General features: G+C 37.6%; 1 protein-coding gene across 6 annotated transcripts in view; it reads right to left on the bottom strand.

The window, feature by feature from the left end:
• Window positions 1–1,980: 1,980 nt before the first annotated feature.
• Window positions 1,981–18,237, bottom strand: part of LOC139939373 (uncharacterized) — a 179,335-nt gene continuing 163,078 nt past the window's right edge. For 4 of the 6 annotated variants that reach the window (XM_071935197.1, XM_071935202.1, XM_071935201.1 and 1 more), the window contains 8 exons: window positions 16,689–16,891; window positions 15,331–15,525; window positions 14,387–14,682; window positions 13,225–13,251; window positions 8,571–8,809; window positions 8,126–8,271; window positions 7,501–7,674; window positions 1,981–6,762 (listed from right to left, as the gene is read on the bottom strand). In XM_071935197.1, coding sequence (XP_071791298.1) covers window positions 6,601–6,762; window positions 7,501–7,674; window positions 8,126–8,271; window positions 8,571–8,809; window positions 13,225–13,251; window positions 14,387–14,682; window positions 15,331–15,525; window positions 16,689–16,891 — 1,442 coding nt within the window. In that variant the 3' untranslated portion in view covers window positions 1,981–6,600. The remainder of the gene's footprint in view (window positions 6,763–7,500; window positions 7,675–8,125; window positions 8,272–8,570; window positions 8,810–13,224; window positions 13,252–14,386; window positions 14,683–15,330; window positions 15,526–16,688; window positions 16,892–18,237) is intronic. The other 2 variants (XM_071935198.1, XM_071935199.1) reach the window with 2 other exon arrangements.

Below are 18,237 nucleotides of genomic sequence, written 5' to 3'. Positions count from 1 at the left end.
ATTCTTACATGTCTTTAGTGGACGGTTACACAAATTTGTGCACAATATACATCAAATAAGATTGTAATATTAATGGTATTAAAAGATCAACACAATTTCCACAAAACATTTTTTAAATGAGTTAAAAAAAAATATTGACAAAGAATGTTCTATTGTACAGTTGCTTTTTTTAATGAAAACAAGTAACTGCTACCAAGCATTTTCCCAGACGTTCTGTTCATTTTGCTCATTTTGTTCATTTTACTCACAGAAACTTGAGTATGAATGAAAACTACATTTTGAGAGGAATTTGCTTGTGAATCTTTGTAAACCAAATTTTGTCTTAACGTGGACTTGCAAGTGTTTTCACCAAATAAACTGGTGTTTTCAACAGAGAGCTGACACAGTTTTGTTCCATAAGATATGCAAAATAAAACCTTTGAAACAATATCTCTAAGTTTCTCGAGAGTTGTAGTCCCTACTGAGCACTGGTGGTTCTAAAAAGAACCGGGTTTTGTGTTGACTCATTGACTCACCCCCTCCTGGTCAGGCTTGACCATGTCTTGAACTCGACACAATAATTCCAGCAGGACGACAATATTCCTCATTTTGCTAGGAGTAGAACTGTCTCTCTTATTGCACACAATTTGTCGCAAGTTTCAGCACAACATTCGCCACCAAGCAACATTCAGAGTCTTTGCTCGCAGTTGCCGGTCTCGCCGTCTCCAAGTGCAAGCCGCCGTGCCGCGTTTGGCGGACGGCACACGGGCAAAAGTTTGAGATGGTGCAGCATTTTCACTCCCGAAATTCAGCATTTTTACTCGTCCAGTTCCAGCTTCAAACAGTTTACATTTGGTCTATATCATTTAAGGCGTCCACTTAAATCCATGGTTTGACCAAATTTGGCAAAATTTTGAAAATTTCCGTAAATTAGAAGAGCAAAATACGAAGGAGTCGCAAATTTGTTAACATCCGTTCTATATGCGTTAATTAAATCAAATGAAAGACAAACAAATTGCCTTGACGGACCGCTTGCTCATGATCATATCTCTACGCGAGGCGTTTACCTGTTGATAAATTTCAACAAAGAATACATTTTTAATGACAGTAAAGATTTATTTCTTCAAACGTAACTGAAATTAAATAACTTGGAATTTGTTTTAATTGTGTCTGTCTTTTTTTCTCAATGTTGACCCAGCAAAGGCGAACTACTTTCACTGGTGCGCGGAAGGATTTAAATGTTCTACGGTCGCGGAAATGTTGTCCGTGAAACTTTGAGCATGAGAGGCAAATGGGGGGGGGGGGGGTGCACGTAGACTGGTCCCCTGTCTTTGTCTCCAATGATAAAGACAGGTACAGTGTTGTTACTTTTTAGAACCAGCGAAATTCAATGGAAACAATAATTTCATTGGATAAACGTGCAGTGACGTAAGCATTCTGTATCTGTGTTTTGATTGGTCCGAGGTGCAGCTGCACTTGCGGGTCGTCTGCATATAAATGTAGGTGAAAGGTGAAGATAGACGGGATGCAACTATCTTGCGTTTATAGACCTTTCTTTTGCAACGTCACAGCTCGAGTTTTTGCCAACCCAGGATGGAAAACTATGGAAAGCCACAATGCAAATCAAAAACAGATCGCTACTGTGTGCAACAATGTTAAAAAAATAGTCAAACATAGTGTTGATTTTGTTAAAAACAAAACAACTAACTATGGGAGGTATTATATTCATTGAAATATTGCAGAAAGTTTAAGATTTGGTTGAAACATCTGTTAGTATGATTAAGTGTTTTACTAACATTGGCCGGCCATGTCAACCAATGCGGTTTGTTTATGCGGTCTACTACAACGACCATCTTCGAATCAGGCCAACTGGGATGCGCAAGTGCCCCCCCCCCCCCCCCCCCCCGACAACAACCCATTTACAACTTAAGACTGATCCACAGAGCACGGCTAGTGACTAAACCCACTGACAAAACAAATAGACAGAATGGAGTCAAGGAATTCTACCTAGACAATGGTGGTCATATTTTATTCGGTCACCATGAAACACATTATACCCTACACCATTATTATGGAAACACAAAATATATCACAAACACCAAGATTCTTCTGCAGTTATCACAAAGAGTATAAAACCAACAATTAGCCCGTCGATTCTCGTTTCTATAGAATACAGCAACGAGCAACATAACAACAATAATCATTGTTATAAATCTTATAAAACGAAATACACATTGATATGGTTTATATTAGTATTAGTATATTTTTTGTTCATTATTTTCTACACCGGAGAATGAAGAATACAAATTGCCCTACAATAGTAGATAATATTGAACGACCCACAACAATAGTGTACAAACAAAATAATGAGGACTCAAACTACGAATTACATGTACACGATTAACAATGGTATTGTTCCACACTGAGAGGGCAGTACTTTAAAGAGCTGCTTAGCAGAGAATGGTGCTTAGTAAAACAAGCAGAGGACCAGGCAATCAAACAGAACAGACATAACATTGTATTTTAGTTGGTAACCAGTGGAAAGTGTATGTGCTTACTTAATTAATGGTTGGCCGAAGCAGCTCTTTAACGTTTGACCGTTACGACAAACTCAAATTACCTGCTTTTACATAAAGTAGGCTGACACAATAATTCAAGCTAGACGGCCATCTGTGGCAGAATAAGCCATTTGGAATTGTTATAATACACGATTATATTCAATAATTACAAAACCAATAGAAAAAGGGGAAGATTTCACGTTTTATGTTAGTCTCTCGACTGACAATTGACTATAGTACCGGCACAATGGTTCACTTTGTCCATGATTTTACTCTTAAAAAGTTAGGTTGAAAATAAACCAACAAAGACCAAAACTTACTCCAACTCATAAGGGCTTTCAGAAAGATGGAAAGAATTCTTTAAAGTCTTCATTTCAACGACCTAGAGTAAATTTCAATCTGGAACCTCTAAAGGTAAATTTGTTGTTGCATGTACTTGTCCAAGGAATACCGATTTATGTACAAGAATATTATTGGTGGATTAAATAAGTCTAGTAACTAGAAATGTACATCTCTAAATGCATAATTACATTTTCCCCTAAATTTTTATACAATTGTATTTAAGCGGTTGTTCATAAAATGGGCGGGGTTTGCATGTCATTAACCTCCGCGTGTGCTCTCAACACAACTTGGTGTACTTTAGATCAATCACAAGCGAAGAAAATATTGGAAGGCCTGTGATTGGCTAAGACAAGTTTCCTGGATGACCAATTACATTATAGACTTATCAAATTACAATATTTTCATGAAGAAGGTTTATGTAGAAGCACCAATTGTTGCTTTCAAATTCTAACAAAGGTATAAACTCTCAATATAAGAAATAGAAACTAAATTGCATATCTAAGTCTACTCAACATTGTAAAAAAAAAGGTGAACAATCTCAAAATGGGCAAGATTAATAATTTACAATAAAAATCATTCTGATGGGAAGGAAAGGTTTAGTCTATTTGCTTTCGAATCTCGAATTCCAATGTGAAGGTAGAGAAATTGTGTTAATAGTAAAAAATATTCAAGCTTTAAGGAAAATTTTAACATTTTTTTCAGAGCAGCAATATGCTTTTGCTTGATGCTAGAATGCAGACGACTGTTTAATGACTGAACCACATTGCAATTAAACAACAGTGATTGTTATAATGACATGGTAGATGTACACATGTTGGTGAACCTTTAATGAAATAGTTACAACTATGCATCCATAGCATTTTGCTTCAGCTAAGGCCAATAAATTTTAAGTCAAGTTGTGTCTGATGCGAAGCAACAATGAAAACTTTTATTGGTAAATTGTATTGAAATGCAAAACTTAAACTTTGAGTTACATACACATGAAGCTGATATCAACAACTTATAGAAGTTGGCACAACTACATAAAGTAAGCTTATGCAATAGTTTCTGTGTATCCACATAGTTCGTGTGTCAGCAAGAAGTTCGGCTTGACAGTTTTGTGGAGTTTCAACTTTGACATGGTGTCCCACATTCTGAATAATTTGTGCAAAGGGCCAATATCATGCCACATAAAAATGTTGTCTTAGATTAAAAGTAAGCAACTTAAACCTGAGATAAACATTAACAAGACTGGTAATTTGACACATGGTATGAAGCAAGAAAGGGGGAAACAGCGAAACAATACCTCAAGTAGCAGGTGTTTAAATAACACTATTTTGATTAATTTCTTTGACCTTTTTGCCTTTGGGATTTGCCTCAAGAAGTTACCTTAAGTAAAGCATTGTTTGAGGTGCAGGGATAGACAGGAAACAAAACTAAGCAAACAATTTTCCTGCTCGGCTGAATATTTTTTTCAATGGGGAAGTTTTCCTGAGAAGGTTTCAAGCAGTCATCACAGATACTTCTTGTGACCAGTTAAGTTTTTTGGCCAACTTTATTATAAAATTACAAATAAAACAAATTAAAAGTCCGTTAAAAAAAGGTTCTACACAAAACTACAGAAACTGCTTTTAGCAACAACACATTCAGCTAACAGTATTGCGCTGTTTTGCCTACAAAATTCTTTTCTGGGACAGATTCCCTAAATCTGGTGGTTAAATATGAAATGTATCAAATAAACTGCTTATAAATGCTCTAAGTAATATCATAAAAAAAAAACATACACTTGTAAAAAACAAATTATTTTTGCATACTCGTACCACTACAAAATAATGCTTAATACTAGTTTTGTTTAATTGAGTGTTCTTGCTAATCTCCTGGATACCTGCTTGCTTTAATGACAAAAGAACTTGACTGTGTTTGTGTGCTTAAAATGCATTCTGCACAGTTACAGTAAAATCCCAAATGTCGCAACCAAGTTTGACCATGGGTGATGACTTCAGGTGGTTTGTTTGGCCAATAGAGTCACACAAAATAGGTTTTGAAAAGGCTCTTAGTTGATTGGACCAAACTGAACATGAAAGTCAACACAGGTTTGGTTAATAGCTCACTCTGTGTATTATATGTAGAGGTGATTTCAAGATTGCAAATTTATAGTAGGATTTTTCTAATTGTGTCTAAACTGATATAAAATTAAAAATACTATAAGATTAATTGCACCAATATAGATCACCTTTCCTTTACAGTTTTCTTAAAACTGTTAAAACAAAACTTCTTTTACGCTTACAGAATTTTACAAAAACAAAACAAAGTCTCAATTCTGCTCAACTGTAATAATCAAATATAAAGCCTCAAAGACTTTGGGGTGTTTTTGAAAAACAGTCAAATTAATGATGCAAGTCATTTGATTATCTTTTCGGAGTTATCAACAAAATGGAAATAATCAGGAAATAATATAATCTCCACTGGAATGAATACAAGAATTCTGCATAAATTGCTAACGCTTTTTAAAACATATGACACCAAGATTTTTCAGAGGCTGTTGCTTTCTTTCACCTACAGTTTGCCAAAGTTTGGAGAGACTTAACAGTGCTTCTCAATTACCGGTACCCTCAAATTTGATTAAACTTTCCACTGACTTAATACTTTGTACAAAACAAAAAGAATCGTATGCTTATCAAAAATAGACAAGACAAAATAATGCTAATCTTGGAAATAATTTTTTACAGATCTAAGCTGAATTATTAATAATCATTGATTCAACAAATTAATTTCACTCTAAAAGTTAAACTTTGACTAGTTTGATTTTTCATTAAAATATATCTGTCTTTATGCACCTCAAAGTATAACAAGATATCTAGATGCCTGTTTGTGAATGTTAAATATGGGCGATAGGTTCGGCACGGATCAACTTAGAGTTAAGATTGTGACCAAGGTGTGTTTTTGTTTTCAAACCTAAAAAGCAGAGATACAGCGCAAGCATTTTTTGAAGGAAAAAAAACCCATTTGAGTAATATTAGTACCCTTTCAATAGCAGTGATTGGTCTGTAGCCATTGAAGGAACAAGCTCTATGCCACTAGGAAGCATGAAAGTCCAGTATACGCAGTGGCGAAAACACACCATTGTCACTAATCCATTATGAACGTATGCCATGTACATTCTATATACAGAGTGTCACCGTCAACTGGATGATCTTTTTAAAGAATGGAAGTACTTCGTACTGGAAAGAGAAGGAAAAGAAACCAACACAAAATAGCAGCTGTCCATTCATCAGAATTCCTTGCAGTCACATGACTATCAGATAATGAGATCAGTATCCTTGGGTCAAGGTTCATGAACTCACTATGCCAAGGTCCCTCCAGGTCACAATCTGTTCAAATCCAGATTTCCCTCCAAGGCCCCGTGTCACTCTTGAGTCGCCATCATAACATTGTAATCCTCGTTCAGGTCACTTCCCTAGTCTTTGACCACAACCTTAATCACATTTCCAGTCGCAATTCAGAATTGTAACTCGCAAGAAGTCACTTTAAGACATGAGTTTCAGGTTATACAGACCAACCTCTCATTATAGTCTTTGAATTTTACTAAGAGGAGGTTGTAAACAGCTTCTTGACAGCTTTCTTAGACTCCTTTCCAGTCACAATCCAGGGTTGTAACTCGCAAGAAGACACTGAATTCGCCATCTTTAGAAACAAGTCTCAGATATTTGACCAACCTTCTCTTTATTGTTTTTGTATTTGACTAAGAGGTTGCAAAGAGCTTCTTGACAGCTTTTTTCTCTTTCTTTTCCCGGTTTTTGTGCTCCTTAGCGATGGCCTTCTTCTCCTTCTCAACCTGAGTCTTCATCTCCTTGATCTTTTTCTTGAAGATGCTTCGGTCTGAGCTGTTTGTCACTCCAAGGCTCTAGGGTAGGATAAAACCACAGTAAATGAAGGTACGATTAGTTTGATCTTGCATGTAATCAAAGTAACGATCTGCCGTCGATTTCACAAAACTCTTCCTAACTGAAGACTAATCTTAGGACTTAGGATGAGTCCCAACCCTGCACTGTAGCATGCAGACCTTAAGATTAATCCTATTAAAGTTAGGACGAGTTACTTGTCCTAACTCGAGATAAGACGAGTCCTAACTCTTTGTGAAATCGACGGCTGGGCCCAATTGCATGGCTTTGCTTACTGCTGATTTCTGCGCTTACGATCACTATTCTCTGCTCAATATGCCAGGGCCTAATAACTAGCTGTGAAAGCTAAGAATGCCTAGAAATGTGGAGTACGCATGCGCACAAGCCAAAATTCCTATAACCTGCGAAATGCACTTCATGTTAGCATGGAATTCCCTGCTTCTGTAAGCACTGATTCTTTGCTTATGGTAAGCAGAGCAATGGACTTGGGCCCTGATTTTAAGGTATCATAGATACTAAATTTGGGGTCAACCATGTCAAATCTGTTGGTTCTGATAAGAACCGTTGTGGTCTTGATGTTTCTACTAATTGTCAAATCTGTTGGTTCTGATAAGAACCGTTGTGGTCTTGATGTTTCTACTAATTGTCGGGAGAATGCTGGAATGATCTGAGAAGTCGTGGGGCCTCTGATCAGCAGGGTACACCATAAATATTATATTAACAGCAGCCTCTCTACAAACCTTTAGTTTTGCAGCATCAAGATTAAGTAACGCCGTCCCTGTAATGTTATTCGCTGTGAAGTCATTGATGTAGTCATCCAGGCCGTTACCCATAAGCCACTGGGACACGTGGGTTGTATTCCACTCTGTGATTGGTCGATCCTCAATCTGGTGAGGTTTCCTGCTTGGCTCCATCTAGTTGTACAAACAACAGTGGTGGTATTATGGGAGAGACCTTTGACAAAGTTTTCTGCATTAATAAGTACTAATTGACGAGTGCAGGATTTGAACCAACAACCTCCGGATTTACGTGTTAGTGCTCTACCAACTGAGCTTTCTAACCCTATGTATGTTTGTGGTCTCCCTATTCCGTCAATAACTTTGTCCTGGGGTGCCAGTCAGAAGCCATACAAAGACAATCTTTTTGAAACAACATACTGGCTAGTTATAGTCCCAATTTCATGTAGCTGCTTTCAGCACAAAAGTAGCTAAGTTCAACAAACTAATGCTTACCAGAATAAGGTTAACAGCTAAACTACCATGTACAACATGTATAATTTGTGACTGGTATCCTGCTGATTTCTGCTAAGCAGAATGTTAGTAAGCAATATTTCCTGCTTAAACAGCTCTCTGAAGCTTAACTTACACTTTGTAGAGGAGATGATATCTGATACTTGGCCGCCTTCTTACTTTTCTTCTTCCCTCCAAACTCACTCCCAGGCATCGAGTCAAAGATATCTCCTCCTGCTGTGAATTGGTGAGAACCTTTAGCCCCAAGTGACGTCAGTTCATCTGTTGAACATGCAAAACAGAGGTGATAACTTTTCTTTGGTTTCTAAGAATTGCATTTCTTCTTGAAGGTTTTATTTATTTCTTTGGTGAGAGGACATCTCTAGTCAAAGAACATTTCTAGGAGACCTAAATGAAATTTGCACAGGTAAGTTTGGTGGTAAATATATACATTATTTAGGATTGAAACAAACAGTTGGTTCCAATTCTCAAACATATACAATCCCTTTAAAAATTGAAGCTTCCTTGTACAATGGGAGCATGAATGGAAATGTACACATGAAAATAAAATATAAATTCACCTGTATTGAATCTTTCCCTCTCCGTAGTCCCCTCGATCGTTGGACTCCCAGGGTCCGGTGAGGTTGCTTGACTGCCGTCACCTCCTTGCTCTAGCGACCTCGTAGAGAGCAGTGTGACACCGAAACCCTCTGATGATGAAGCAGGGGGTTGGAGGCGTAGGATAGGCATGGCAGGAGGAAGACCAGATTTGGTTGGGCGGGGTGACGTTTGGGCTGTCTTGCCTTCACTGGCTAGTTCTCTGTTGAAGAAGAAACAATGTTGGGGTTTATTTGAGGATGAGAACAGTTAGAGTAAATTTTTCAAGATTCTATTTTTACGATCTAGAAAAAAAGTTGATAAGTCAAATTACAAGGATCTTTTCTACTATTGATTTCTGTCTTGATAGGGGAAGGGTACTTGACTAGGGTCAATCTAACAGCTGCTTCATCAAATCACTTACTCGTTATGCGTCATGCTGGAGAAGCAAATTTTCATTTGTTGTTATGCATGTTTGCCCCAAACAAGGCTAAATGCCACTCTTAATAAGCAAAATCTTAATCATACTTTATCTTCATGCTTAGTGTAACTGTAGATACAACACATGATTTTACTCTGTTGTGCCAATAATGGCTTCATTCAATGCAAAAGTGCAAGAATATTGAGAGTGGAATTATTTCTTTTACAACTAGTGGAAATCATTGTCATCAAGAACAGAAATTAGCAAAAGAAGCAACGTTGTTAAAGTTAAGAACAAGACAGTTTTTTTCTTTGCATAAACTTCTGTGCTGATGTCCTGTGATTAGGAACAACAATGTCTTGCACCAAGACTACAACTGTGTAAGCTGAGCTGTTTGCTTGCAATTTATAAGCAGTTCAATAAAACAGGGCCTGGCCATCTTTCATAACTTTATATACTTTATCCTAAAATAAAATATACACAACAAGAACAACTTCATCTATTCATATTTTAGCTAAATCTACGATGATGAAAATCACTGAAAGAAAATTGTTATAAAACAAAATCTGAAACATCATAGGAGTTATTACAAGGATTCTCTACAACAAAAACTAGAAACAACTGGTAAATCTTGCAATCAAGCAAACATCTGTTAAGTTGGGGACAAAATCAAAACCTGGAAGGATGAAATTTATACAAGACAGAAATGAACCCCAGAAGCAAAATTCCAAATCCTACTCATGTAGTTCTACATATATATGACAAATAAACAATAAACAATAACAAAACAAGTGTAATGTTATTTCAAGTCAATGGTAAATTACAGAACATGCTTACACAGTCAGTCATAAGAATCATTCATTGGTAAACTACAGTAAGACTTCTATAGTGTCAACGTAACAAGAAATGGAAAGTATGGGGAAAAACTTCTTCTACTGACCCCCCCCCCCCCATACCCCAAAAGTAATCAAAATATGTCTGAAGATTCAAAGTATATAAACTATAATTAGTCATTCAGATTTAATGAATCATGCTAAGACAGTCTGGAATACAACTCCTAATAAGATGACACAAACACTGAATGATAAAGAGATAGAATATGAGAGAAAACTGGGACCAGTGTTAAGCCCGGTTCATACTTCCTGCAAATGCGAATGAGATACGACTGTTGACGTCACAAATTCGCAACGAATAATTCGCAGCAGTTCAACATTGCTCAACACACTTGCAAATATTGGTGCGAAAGGAGGTTTGTGACGTCAAATTCACGTCAAATTCGCTTCGCATTTGCATTCGCATTCGCAGGAAGTATGAACCGGGCTTTACCCTCCAACTTAACACTCTGAGGACCTCACAGAGGCAACTTAGAGCTCAAAAAGTTCCAATCACAAACGAATTTTGGTGCCAACAAACAGAATGGTGACTTCAACTTTTAATTTCACTTCTATTGTTACCCAAAATGCCTCTTTTGCAAATTTTAATTGGATACACCTGTTTTTACAAATTATGTCTATTCTTTGTTATTAATCACAGCAATTGTTAGTTTGCAAATCTGCTGAGCAGGGAACATTCAAAGGTAACAGCAAACAGCAAGAGAACAAGCTTGCTTTGAACGCTTGTGGTATACAACAGAAACATGCCCAAATGTAAAAGTTCTTTATATAAACAAAAAAGGAAAGGCCTGTTTAGAGTGTCATTCGTGTTTCTTTTTTGTGGCTTGTGATTGTGGTACCAAGGGAAAGATGTTCAGATCAGGATGAAAGGTATGACAAAATTCTGCTGCATCGTTTTGCTTAAGTTTGGACAGAGAGATTGAGAGAAGTTAGACTAGAGAGAAAGATAGAAGGGGAAGAAGGAGGAGACCCCTTAGTGATGATACTCATTCCTTAAAGAAGGCATGCATCATCTGAGAAAAAGAATAAAGTAATATCACAGGCACACACAAGACGGTCAACGTCTTCTCATGTCATCTGATCAAATCTACAACTCTCACATATACTTTGACAACGATGTATGGTTTACGAGGAGGGGGAAGATGTTGTCGGCAATCCAACGCTCCAAGTATCTACTGCCACACCCTTGTCATCTTCAAGAACGGTCAAGACAAGCAAGAGGCAAACAACATTCGTAGTGGCATAGAGAGGGCTACCAAGGGAAAGACGATAAGAGATCTTTGAAAATGTCTTTGTACATGCAGAGAAGAATGCAAGGACAAATGAGGAAATAGATATTAATTTGATTCAAGGGATGGTCGGGGGCTGGGAAAGTAGTTCTCTCTCTACCACCTTGAAGATGTTGAAGACTTTGGGAAACCCTTTCTTCTGCCTTTGAAGAAATTTTGTTGTACATTATTCTGAAAGACATTTCAGATACCTTTCATTAAATGAATCAAAGGGTGTGACCATTTGGGCCCACATTCACGACACTGCTAAGCGCATAATTCTGTGCTTAGCAGTGTCTTGAGTGTAGGTCTTTGCTACTGATTGCAGGAGGGGGCTGGGTACCTTACCTTATAAGCTGTCTATACACTGCGTCCATGTGATAGTCTACAGGGCTGCTGCCCATAAATAAAGACCAATTCAAACAAGTTGTAGGTATTATTGTACTGGTGCTGGGATACCCCCGGCAAATTATGTTACTCTCTAGGTCTGAGTAACTTTTGGCAGGAAAAAGCACCTGTGTGCATTTCAGACGGCATGAGCAGAAAAGAAACCTCCACCATGCCTTTTTATGGGATTTGACCTACAACATGGGGGTCTGGGTAGTTATGTAACATGTATTGCATGGAGTTGTAACATTTTTAAGGGGAGGTTTCAACATTGGTCACAATACACTCATCCAACTTCTTGATTCATCGATACAAATGTGTAAATAGCAGAAATAGCAGAAACAATGGTGTTACAATTGCTATACACAACAAAGCATGTGACTGCTGTGCACTAACTTTGAGAAAAGGAACAAGTAAACATTTTCAGGGTCTATACATATAGGTAAACAAAATATACACTTTTTTTTGACAAAATAAGAGTTATTATAACTTTCCAACATTACCTTTGAGAGAAAGGTTTGGACTTAAGAATAGCCTGAAATGCATTTATACGCTATGATATGTACATGTATTCTAACATCCATCATTGACTTTCATCCACTCTCATAACTTCTTTACAATCCTCCACTGAGTACCTTTAAGTCTATGGACATGCATCAATACACCGACCAGATCAGGCCTGAAACGTTCTGGGATTAGGATCAGTATCAGTTCAGTTTGTGGTACCTACGATCAGTGTTGTTGACTCGAGTCAGACTCAAGTTGCCAATTTCATTGACTTGCGATTCGACTTAAGAAAAACTTACTTGGTTACAACACTTTCAAGTATGAGATTTATTGGATGTTGTTCTTAAAATTTGTCCTTCTCTTCATTTTGACCAGCTTGCTCTAGTTGCAGCCAGTTATCTCTTGAAGATGAAGAGGTTTTTCCCACGAACCGAACTGATTATATTCACTTCTTGTCAAGATCAGAATTGGAGGAAAATCTGCAATTATCTACACCGATGTTCTCATAAAAATGGCACCAAATATAAAAAGAAATTCAAGCACTATGCTGAACTACAGAGGACATATGTTTGTGTCAACTCTCATTATGGATGAAACATATAATTGAGGAATATTGTTTTGGTACTTGACTAGTTGTTTGGGTACTTGGCTTATTACTTGAATGCATGTTGTGTTAACACTTGGCAGGGTCTTCGGGTACTTCTGGGAGATTTGGGGTTATTTTGGTTCTGGCTGGGTGTTTGGATACTTGGCAGGGTTTTAGGGTACTTGACTTCTAAAACAGAGCAACAATGGTTTGCAAGACTTCTGACACACCTACCAATAACCAACGGAGATCAAGTCATTAAATCTGTTTAAGTTTTAAATGTGTTAAATATTGATAAAAGGTTAACTTAAGGGAGCTGGTAACATGTATTTTATAATAATTTCTTTAGGTTGGCTTATTTACAGATAGTAGGTCAACTTATTAAGCCATGCTCAAGCCAAAACTCATGCAAAATCTGTGAACACACAACTTAAGAAAAAACACCATCTGCAAAAAGTATTAACGCCATATCAGAATACTTGAACGTCTTGTTAGACAAACAGAGAAATGAAAGCAAGGGGAGAAAGAGTCCAAGATGTGAATCAAAAACAAAAGGAGCATTTTGAGACACGTTACCTGCGTATCCAGGGACTGCACATGAAGCTGATGATGGGGAAAGGCATTGTGGGAAGATGCCCAGAAAAGTAGGAGGAACGAAATGAAACGAAGAAAATAAGGCGGGACGACGCAAACAAGGAGGATTTTGGTAAGGAAGAAAATAAATGAATAGAGAAAGGGAATCAGAGAAAATCAAAGATTCAAACGATTCAAAAGAATTCAACCAGGTGGCTGTCATCTTGATTTGTTTGTTTAAATAGTGCATGTAATGGCAGGTACTCATTACATTTGTATGTCAAGTTTTTAATTAAGAAATGTAAACAAGATGGCTGCAACTGGATCAAAAACTTAAATAAAAGCAGGATACTTTCATTTTGGGGGCAGAAAAAATACACAATGCTTATGATGCGCTCGTCAAAGAAAAAGCTTCAGAACTCAAATCGTTTTCATACTCTTGCCAATATTATGATGCTGTGCGAAATTAAAGTTAATTTAAATATGCTGAGGGAGCTATACAACTAAAAACTGCCCAATGTTTACTGTAAAGTCTGAGTGAAGGACTGAATTAGAGGAAACAGAGTTCACAAAACACATCTTGTTGTTTGACAGTTGTTCGTTATCTCTGCTTGGCTTTTGTTTTTGGTCATACCAAACTCACAATTTAATACACCAATGAATAGACCAAACATATTTTGGAAAGCGCCCTCAGCATATTCAAATTTAATCCAGTGTGCGTTTGCAGAAAGATATAAATCAATCAAACAAAATATAGACCTTGTCTTTGAAATCATTATAAATTTAAAAGTAGAAGATTAATTTGTGCAACAAAACATAACAACAAATGTGGCTATGTGTTATGGTAAATAATTCTAACGTTCAAGTTAATTCAGAGCTTTCTCTCCAATAAATTGAAAACTGCACTTAAAAAAGTTTTTGATTACAATCAAGCAATTTTTCAGAAATACCTGTGATCCTATTATATTTTGTATGGACTAACTTTCCTAAGAAAATGCATGTTTTTTTAGACATTGTTTAACATGTGCAAGAATCATCAAACAATTTCTCTTGAACTCTAAGATAAAAATCAAATCATCAGACTAAAAAAAGGAAAGGAAAACAAAGAGACTGATGCAACCAAGTCTTTTGGGTAGCAAAAGCGAGAGAGCGAGGGTGCACTTACGATGATTCTCCAGTATTAACCCGTAGTTCTGGTTTGCTCTTCTTTCTTGGGGGCACCTTAGGCGACAACCTCTCTCGCCCGTCACCAGGTTGCATTGTGCCTGCCCCTGGCAATACTGGGACCCTGGTCAATGTAGGTGATGCCTGCTGGTTGGTCTGTGGGGGCGAGGAGGCGGTGGGCGGTAGCACTCGGTGTTTGAGCAGGGGGGAACCATTCCTAGGATGATCTGGGAGGGGAACCGGTTGCCGTCCTATTCTCGGACTACCGTTGGTTGCTGGTGGCTCAGAATTCCGCGGCTGATTGTGATAATATAAAAAAACAGATTTATTTTCTTGGCGGTAAAAACTGCATGCCGCGTTTTTTTTCAAAAGTGCAACAAGCGTCAAGCAGGATGAGAAAGACTCACTGCACAAGGTTTGTGACCTAGTTGACCAAGAAGCTTCTCACACAGATAGTTAAAGCAGAATATCGATGAGGGTCTCGCTAACTTCTAGATGGAGGGGAGAAAATAAAAGACGACAAGACAGTGTACAAATGTACCCAATGGAAACGATTACGTCAACAGTTCTGCACCTCTACTGATTAAGGTGCCTGCACATTATTGAGGTAAAGTGATTTGGGCCTAACTTCATGAAAATGTTTTTTGAAAAATTCTACTGACAAAATGTGTTTGCTAAGTAAGATAAAAAGGGGGTATCAATTCAACTATGTGACTGATAATATTGGAAGGTAAGATTGACTTTTCCATGGTTTGCTGTTCTACAATAACCATTTTAACCACACTTGTGATTATTTACCAAGAATCAATAAAAAATACCCAAAGTAATAGAAATCTCTTCATAAACAGTTATTTGACAAGCGTTTATTTCGCTTAAGAAAAACACTGTATTATGAACAATGCTTTAGTATTATGGGATGGATAACTTTCACTCCTATCTATCTACCTCTTCTGCGATTGGCCGCCTCTCAGCCCAGCTGTTAGACTGCAATGCATTCTGGGCTAGATGCGCCTTGGTGGGCTTCTTCCTGCCAGCAAGCATACTGTTGTTACCGGTTACCAACTGAATCTTGGATTTCTCAATACTTGTATCCAACCTGTCAGCGTCTGGTATCTGCTCAAACCACTCCTGCTGCTGTTGCTATGGAAATTAAACAGAATGTAGGTCACAAACATTTTTTCAAGTTGCATTGAATAGGATTTGAAACTTTGTAGTTGGAAGTATAACTAAGAGAGGTTTGCAGAAACACCATGTGGATATCTCTTTTGAATAGGTTGAGACGTTAACCACTGTTTCTTTTTAGAACCAAAACTACTTAAAAGAGATATTCACATGATTTTACCGCAAACCTCTCTAATTCAAGTCGATCCTTTGACTTAGATATATACAATATACAAATATGCATAGTTCTACACTAAAGTATCTGCAATCAATCAATCATACACTTAATCTTTCCATCTTGCTTGTGGGTCACACTGAATCTATGCCTGTAATCGATATAACTCTGACGCTCGTTCCAGAAAATGTCTAGCATCGATACAAAGATAGGTCGTGCTTCTATCAACAAACATTAATATCGGCGCGAACAATATGCATGACACATTTTCCCATGGCCATTGATGTTTCCAGCGATTTAAATCTGTCTGTCTCTAATCTCTGTCAAAGATTCAGATTTCTTTTCCAGTAGTCTACATTTCATGAGACTACGTGCGGGAAGTGATATTTTGACGTCATGAAACATTATTTATTCTGGATCTTACCAAACCCTACAGGCCATGTATAACATTTGTATGTCATCCCTCACTAAGTATCAATTTCATTCCTTAAAGCAAACTGACACTATTTCAAAAACACGAAAATTCATAATTTCCCAACTAAACCAAGAGCAACCTCTAGTTAATCAAAAACCCAAAGCGTCTCCACAAAATTTACTTAAAAGGAACCTTCTATTGAATTGATCAGTTTGCTCTTTGTTATCAAATAACATATGGGTATGCAGAGTGGGTCAGAATAACTGTTACATCTCACTCAAAGCGTAATTTGTGTTTAACTTGAAACTCAGTAAGAAATCAATATCGGCCGGGTGTGTATTTGGGAGGTGAGTGACGGTTGGTTCAGCTTATTTCAAGGAAGCATTTCTGTCTTGTGTTTGATGATATAGGAATGACTAGAGACATTGTTAGAAGACTGATTTCTGATCTTAAAGACTGCCCAACAGTGTCCGTTTGAAATGCTTATATCTTTGAAGTGTAAAAGTGTTCGATTCTTTTGTGAAAGGGAGACAGCATGGACGCGTTCCTTACCAGCATATGGGCTTCTTTCAAGTCGGCCTCTAAACTCATCTCAAGCTCTTGCTCCTCAAAGTCTTGTGAGACATTGTAGCCTCCCTCGTTACCTGAGGAGTCTTCATCTGACTCGTTCTCCACTTCTTCTTCTTGCTCTTCCTCATCTCTGGTTGAGGGTTTAGTAGCAAAATCTGTACTTCCTATCAGTGGGATGATGGGTGCTGAAATGGCATACAGTAGAAACGTTAGTAATCTAATAGAAATTCCTCATTCAAGGAAGAAACAGGGCTCAGAATTTATTTCTTTTGAGGAAGGACAAGTTGCAAACGCACAGTCAAAAGATGCTAAGCATAATTAGTTTTCTGCGTATGTATTATAGAGCAAAGTGTGATATATCATCAAGTGTCTTCTAAGATCTTCGTTTGTGAAATCAGCCCACGGATTGCTACTGCTAATCATCTAAATTTATGCTTAGCAAAATAAGGCTCATTTAAACCCTAAGCACACACTGAATAGTCACTTCTTCATTAAACACTGACTCAAGAAAATTCAGACACTATTTGAAATACAATCACAGGAAACCAAACTGTACGAGGATGCAAGGTGCTTCAACTTAGAGTTGAAGATGAAGACATGAAGGTGACAAAACAAACATGAAAGAAGAGTGCAAACTTTCAGTTGAAACAAACTTGAATAAAAAGGTGCTTCAAAGAGTTGGTACAACATTGATGTTTCAGAAGATACATTAAAAGCAATCACTGGTTAAGGAATTATCTTCTTAGCTTTCCCTTCTTGTTCATGTCAAGAGATTGGAAGGAGTATTGAGTTCAAAAGACCCATGTCGTGCTTCCCTTCCACAAAAACAAGTTTTTTTGCCGCGGATGTAAAAGCAACCTAATCACGGCACGCAATGCCTCAGAAATGTGTGAAAGCAAAGCATTCAAGCCCTGCAAGTGTATTTGTAAGAATAACATTTCTGTTTTCCTTGGCTCTCAAGTCTGTGCAGAAGACATGCCTAAGATATTATCCTTGGTAATGGCATTTGAGTCAGCACTTGGTCATGCATGCCAATTCCATCGTGTCCGTGACCAGACTGTTTTCGCTGCATTGGCGCAGCTAAATGGCCAGTCGAGGCTAAATGGACTTACTTAATAATGCCTTATATGCTTGAATGTTCTGATTTTACGATTCCTCTGAGGTTTGTCCGATTGTCTCATGGGTGGTGAAGCTCTGATAACCCCTAGGAAGGAGGGCTTGAATTCTATAACCTCAGCGATACTAGAGTTTAAGACCTAGTGACTACAAGGACAGTGGCACACCTTAAACAGGGAGTTGAGGCGGGGGTTAAGACTTGACAATCCTAAAGAAACAAAGTATAAATATCCATGCAGCAAATCATGCTCAGCTTTCATCAACTAAAAACATTAACTAGACGAACCATTGCATAGGCCACTGTGGCAGGAAACCTTACCCACATACTATATAGCAAAGTGTGTAGACATTTTATCTGATAGCGCCCTCTTCTGAATCAATTTCCTCCAGTTCTTATAATAAATGTGAGGGCCTG

This window comes from Asterias amurensis, chromosome 7, assembly GCF_032118995.1.
Source record: "Asterias amurensis chromosome 7, ASM3211899v1".
NCBI classification, from domain to species: domain Eukaryota; kingdom Metazoa; phylum Echinodermata; class Asteroidea; order Forcipulatida; family Asteriidae; genus Asterias; species Asterias amurensis.
This window is presented reverse-complemented; position numbering and strand designations above follow the sequence as displayed.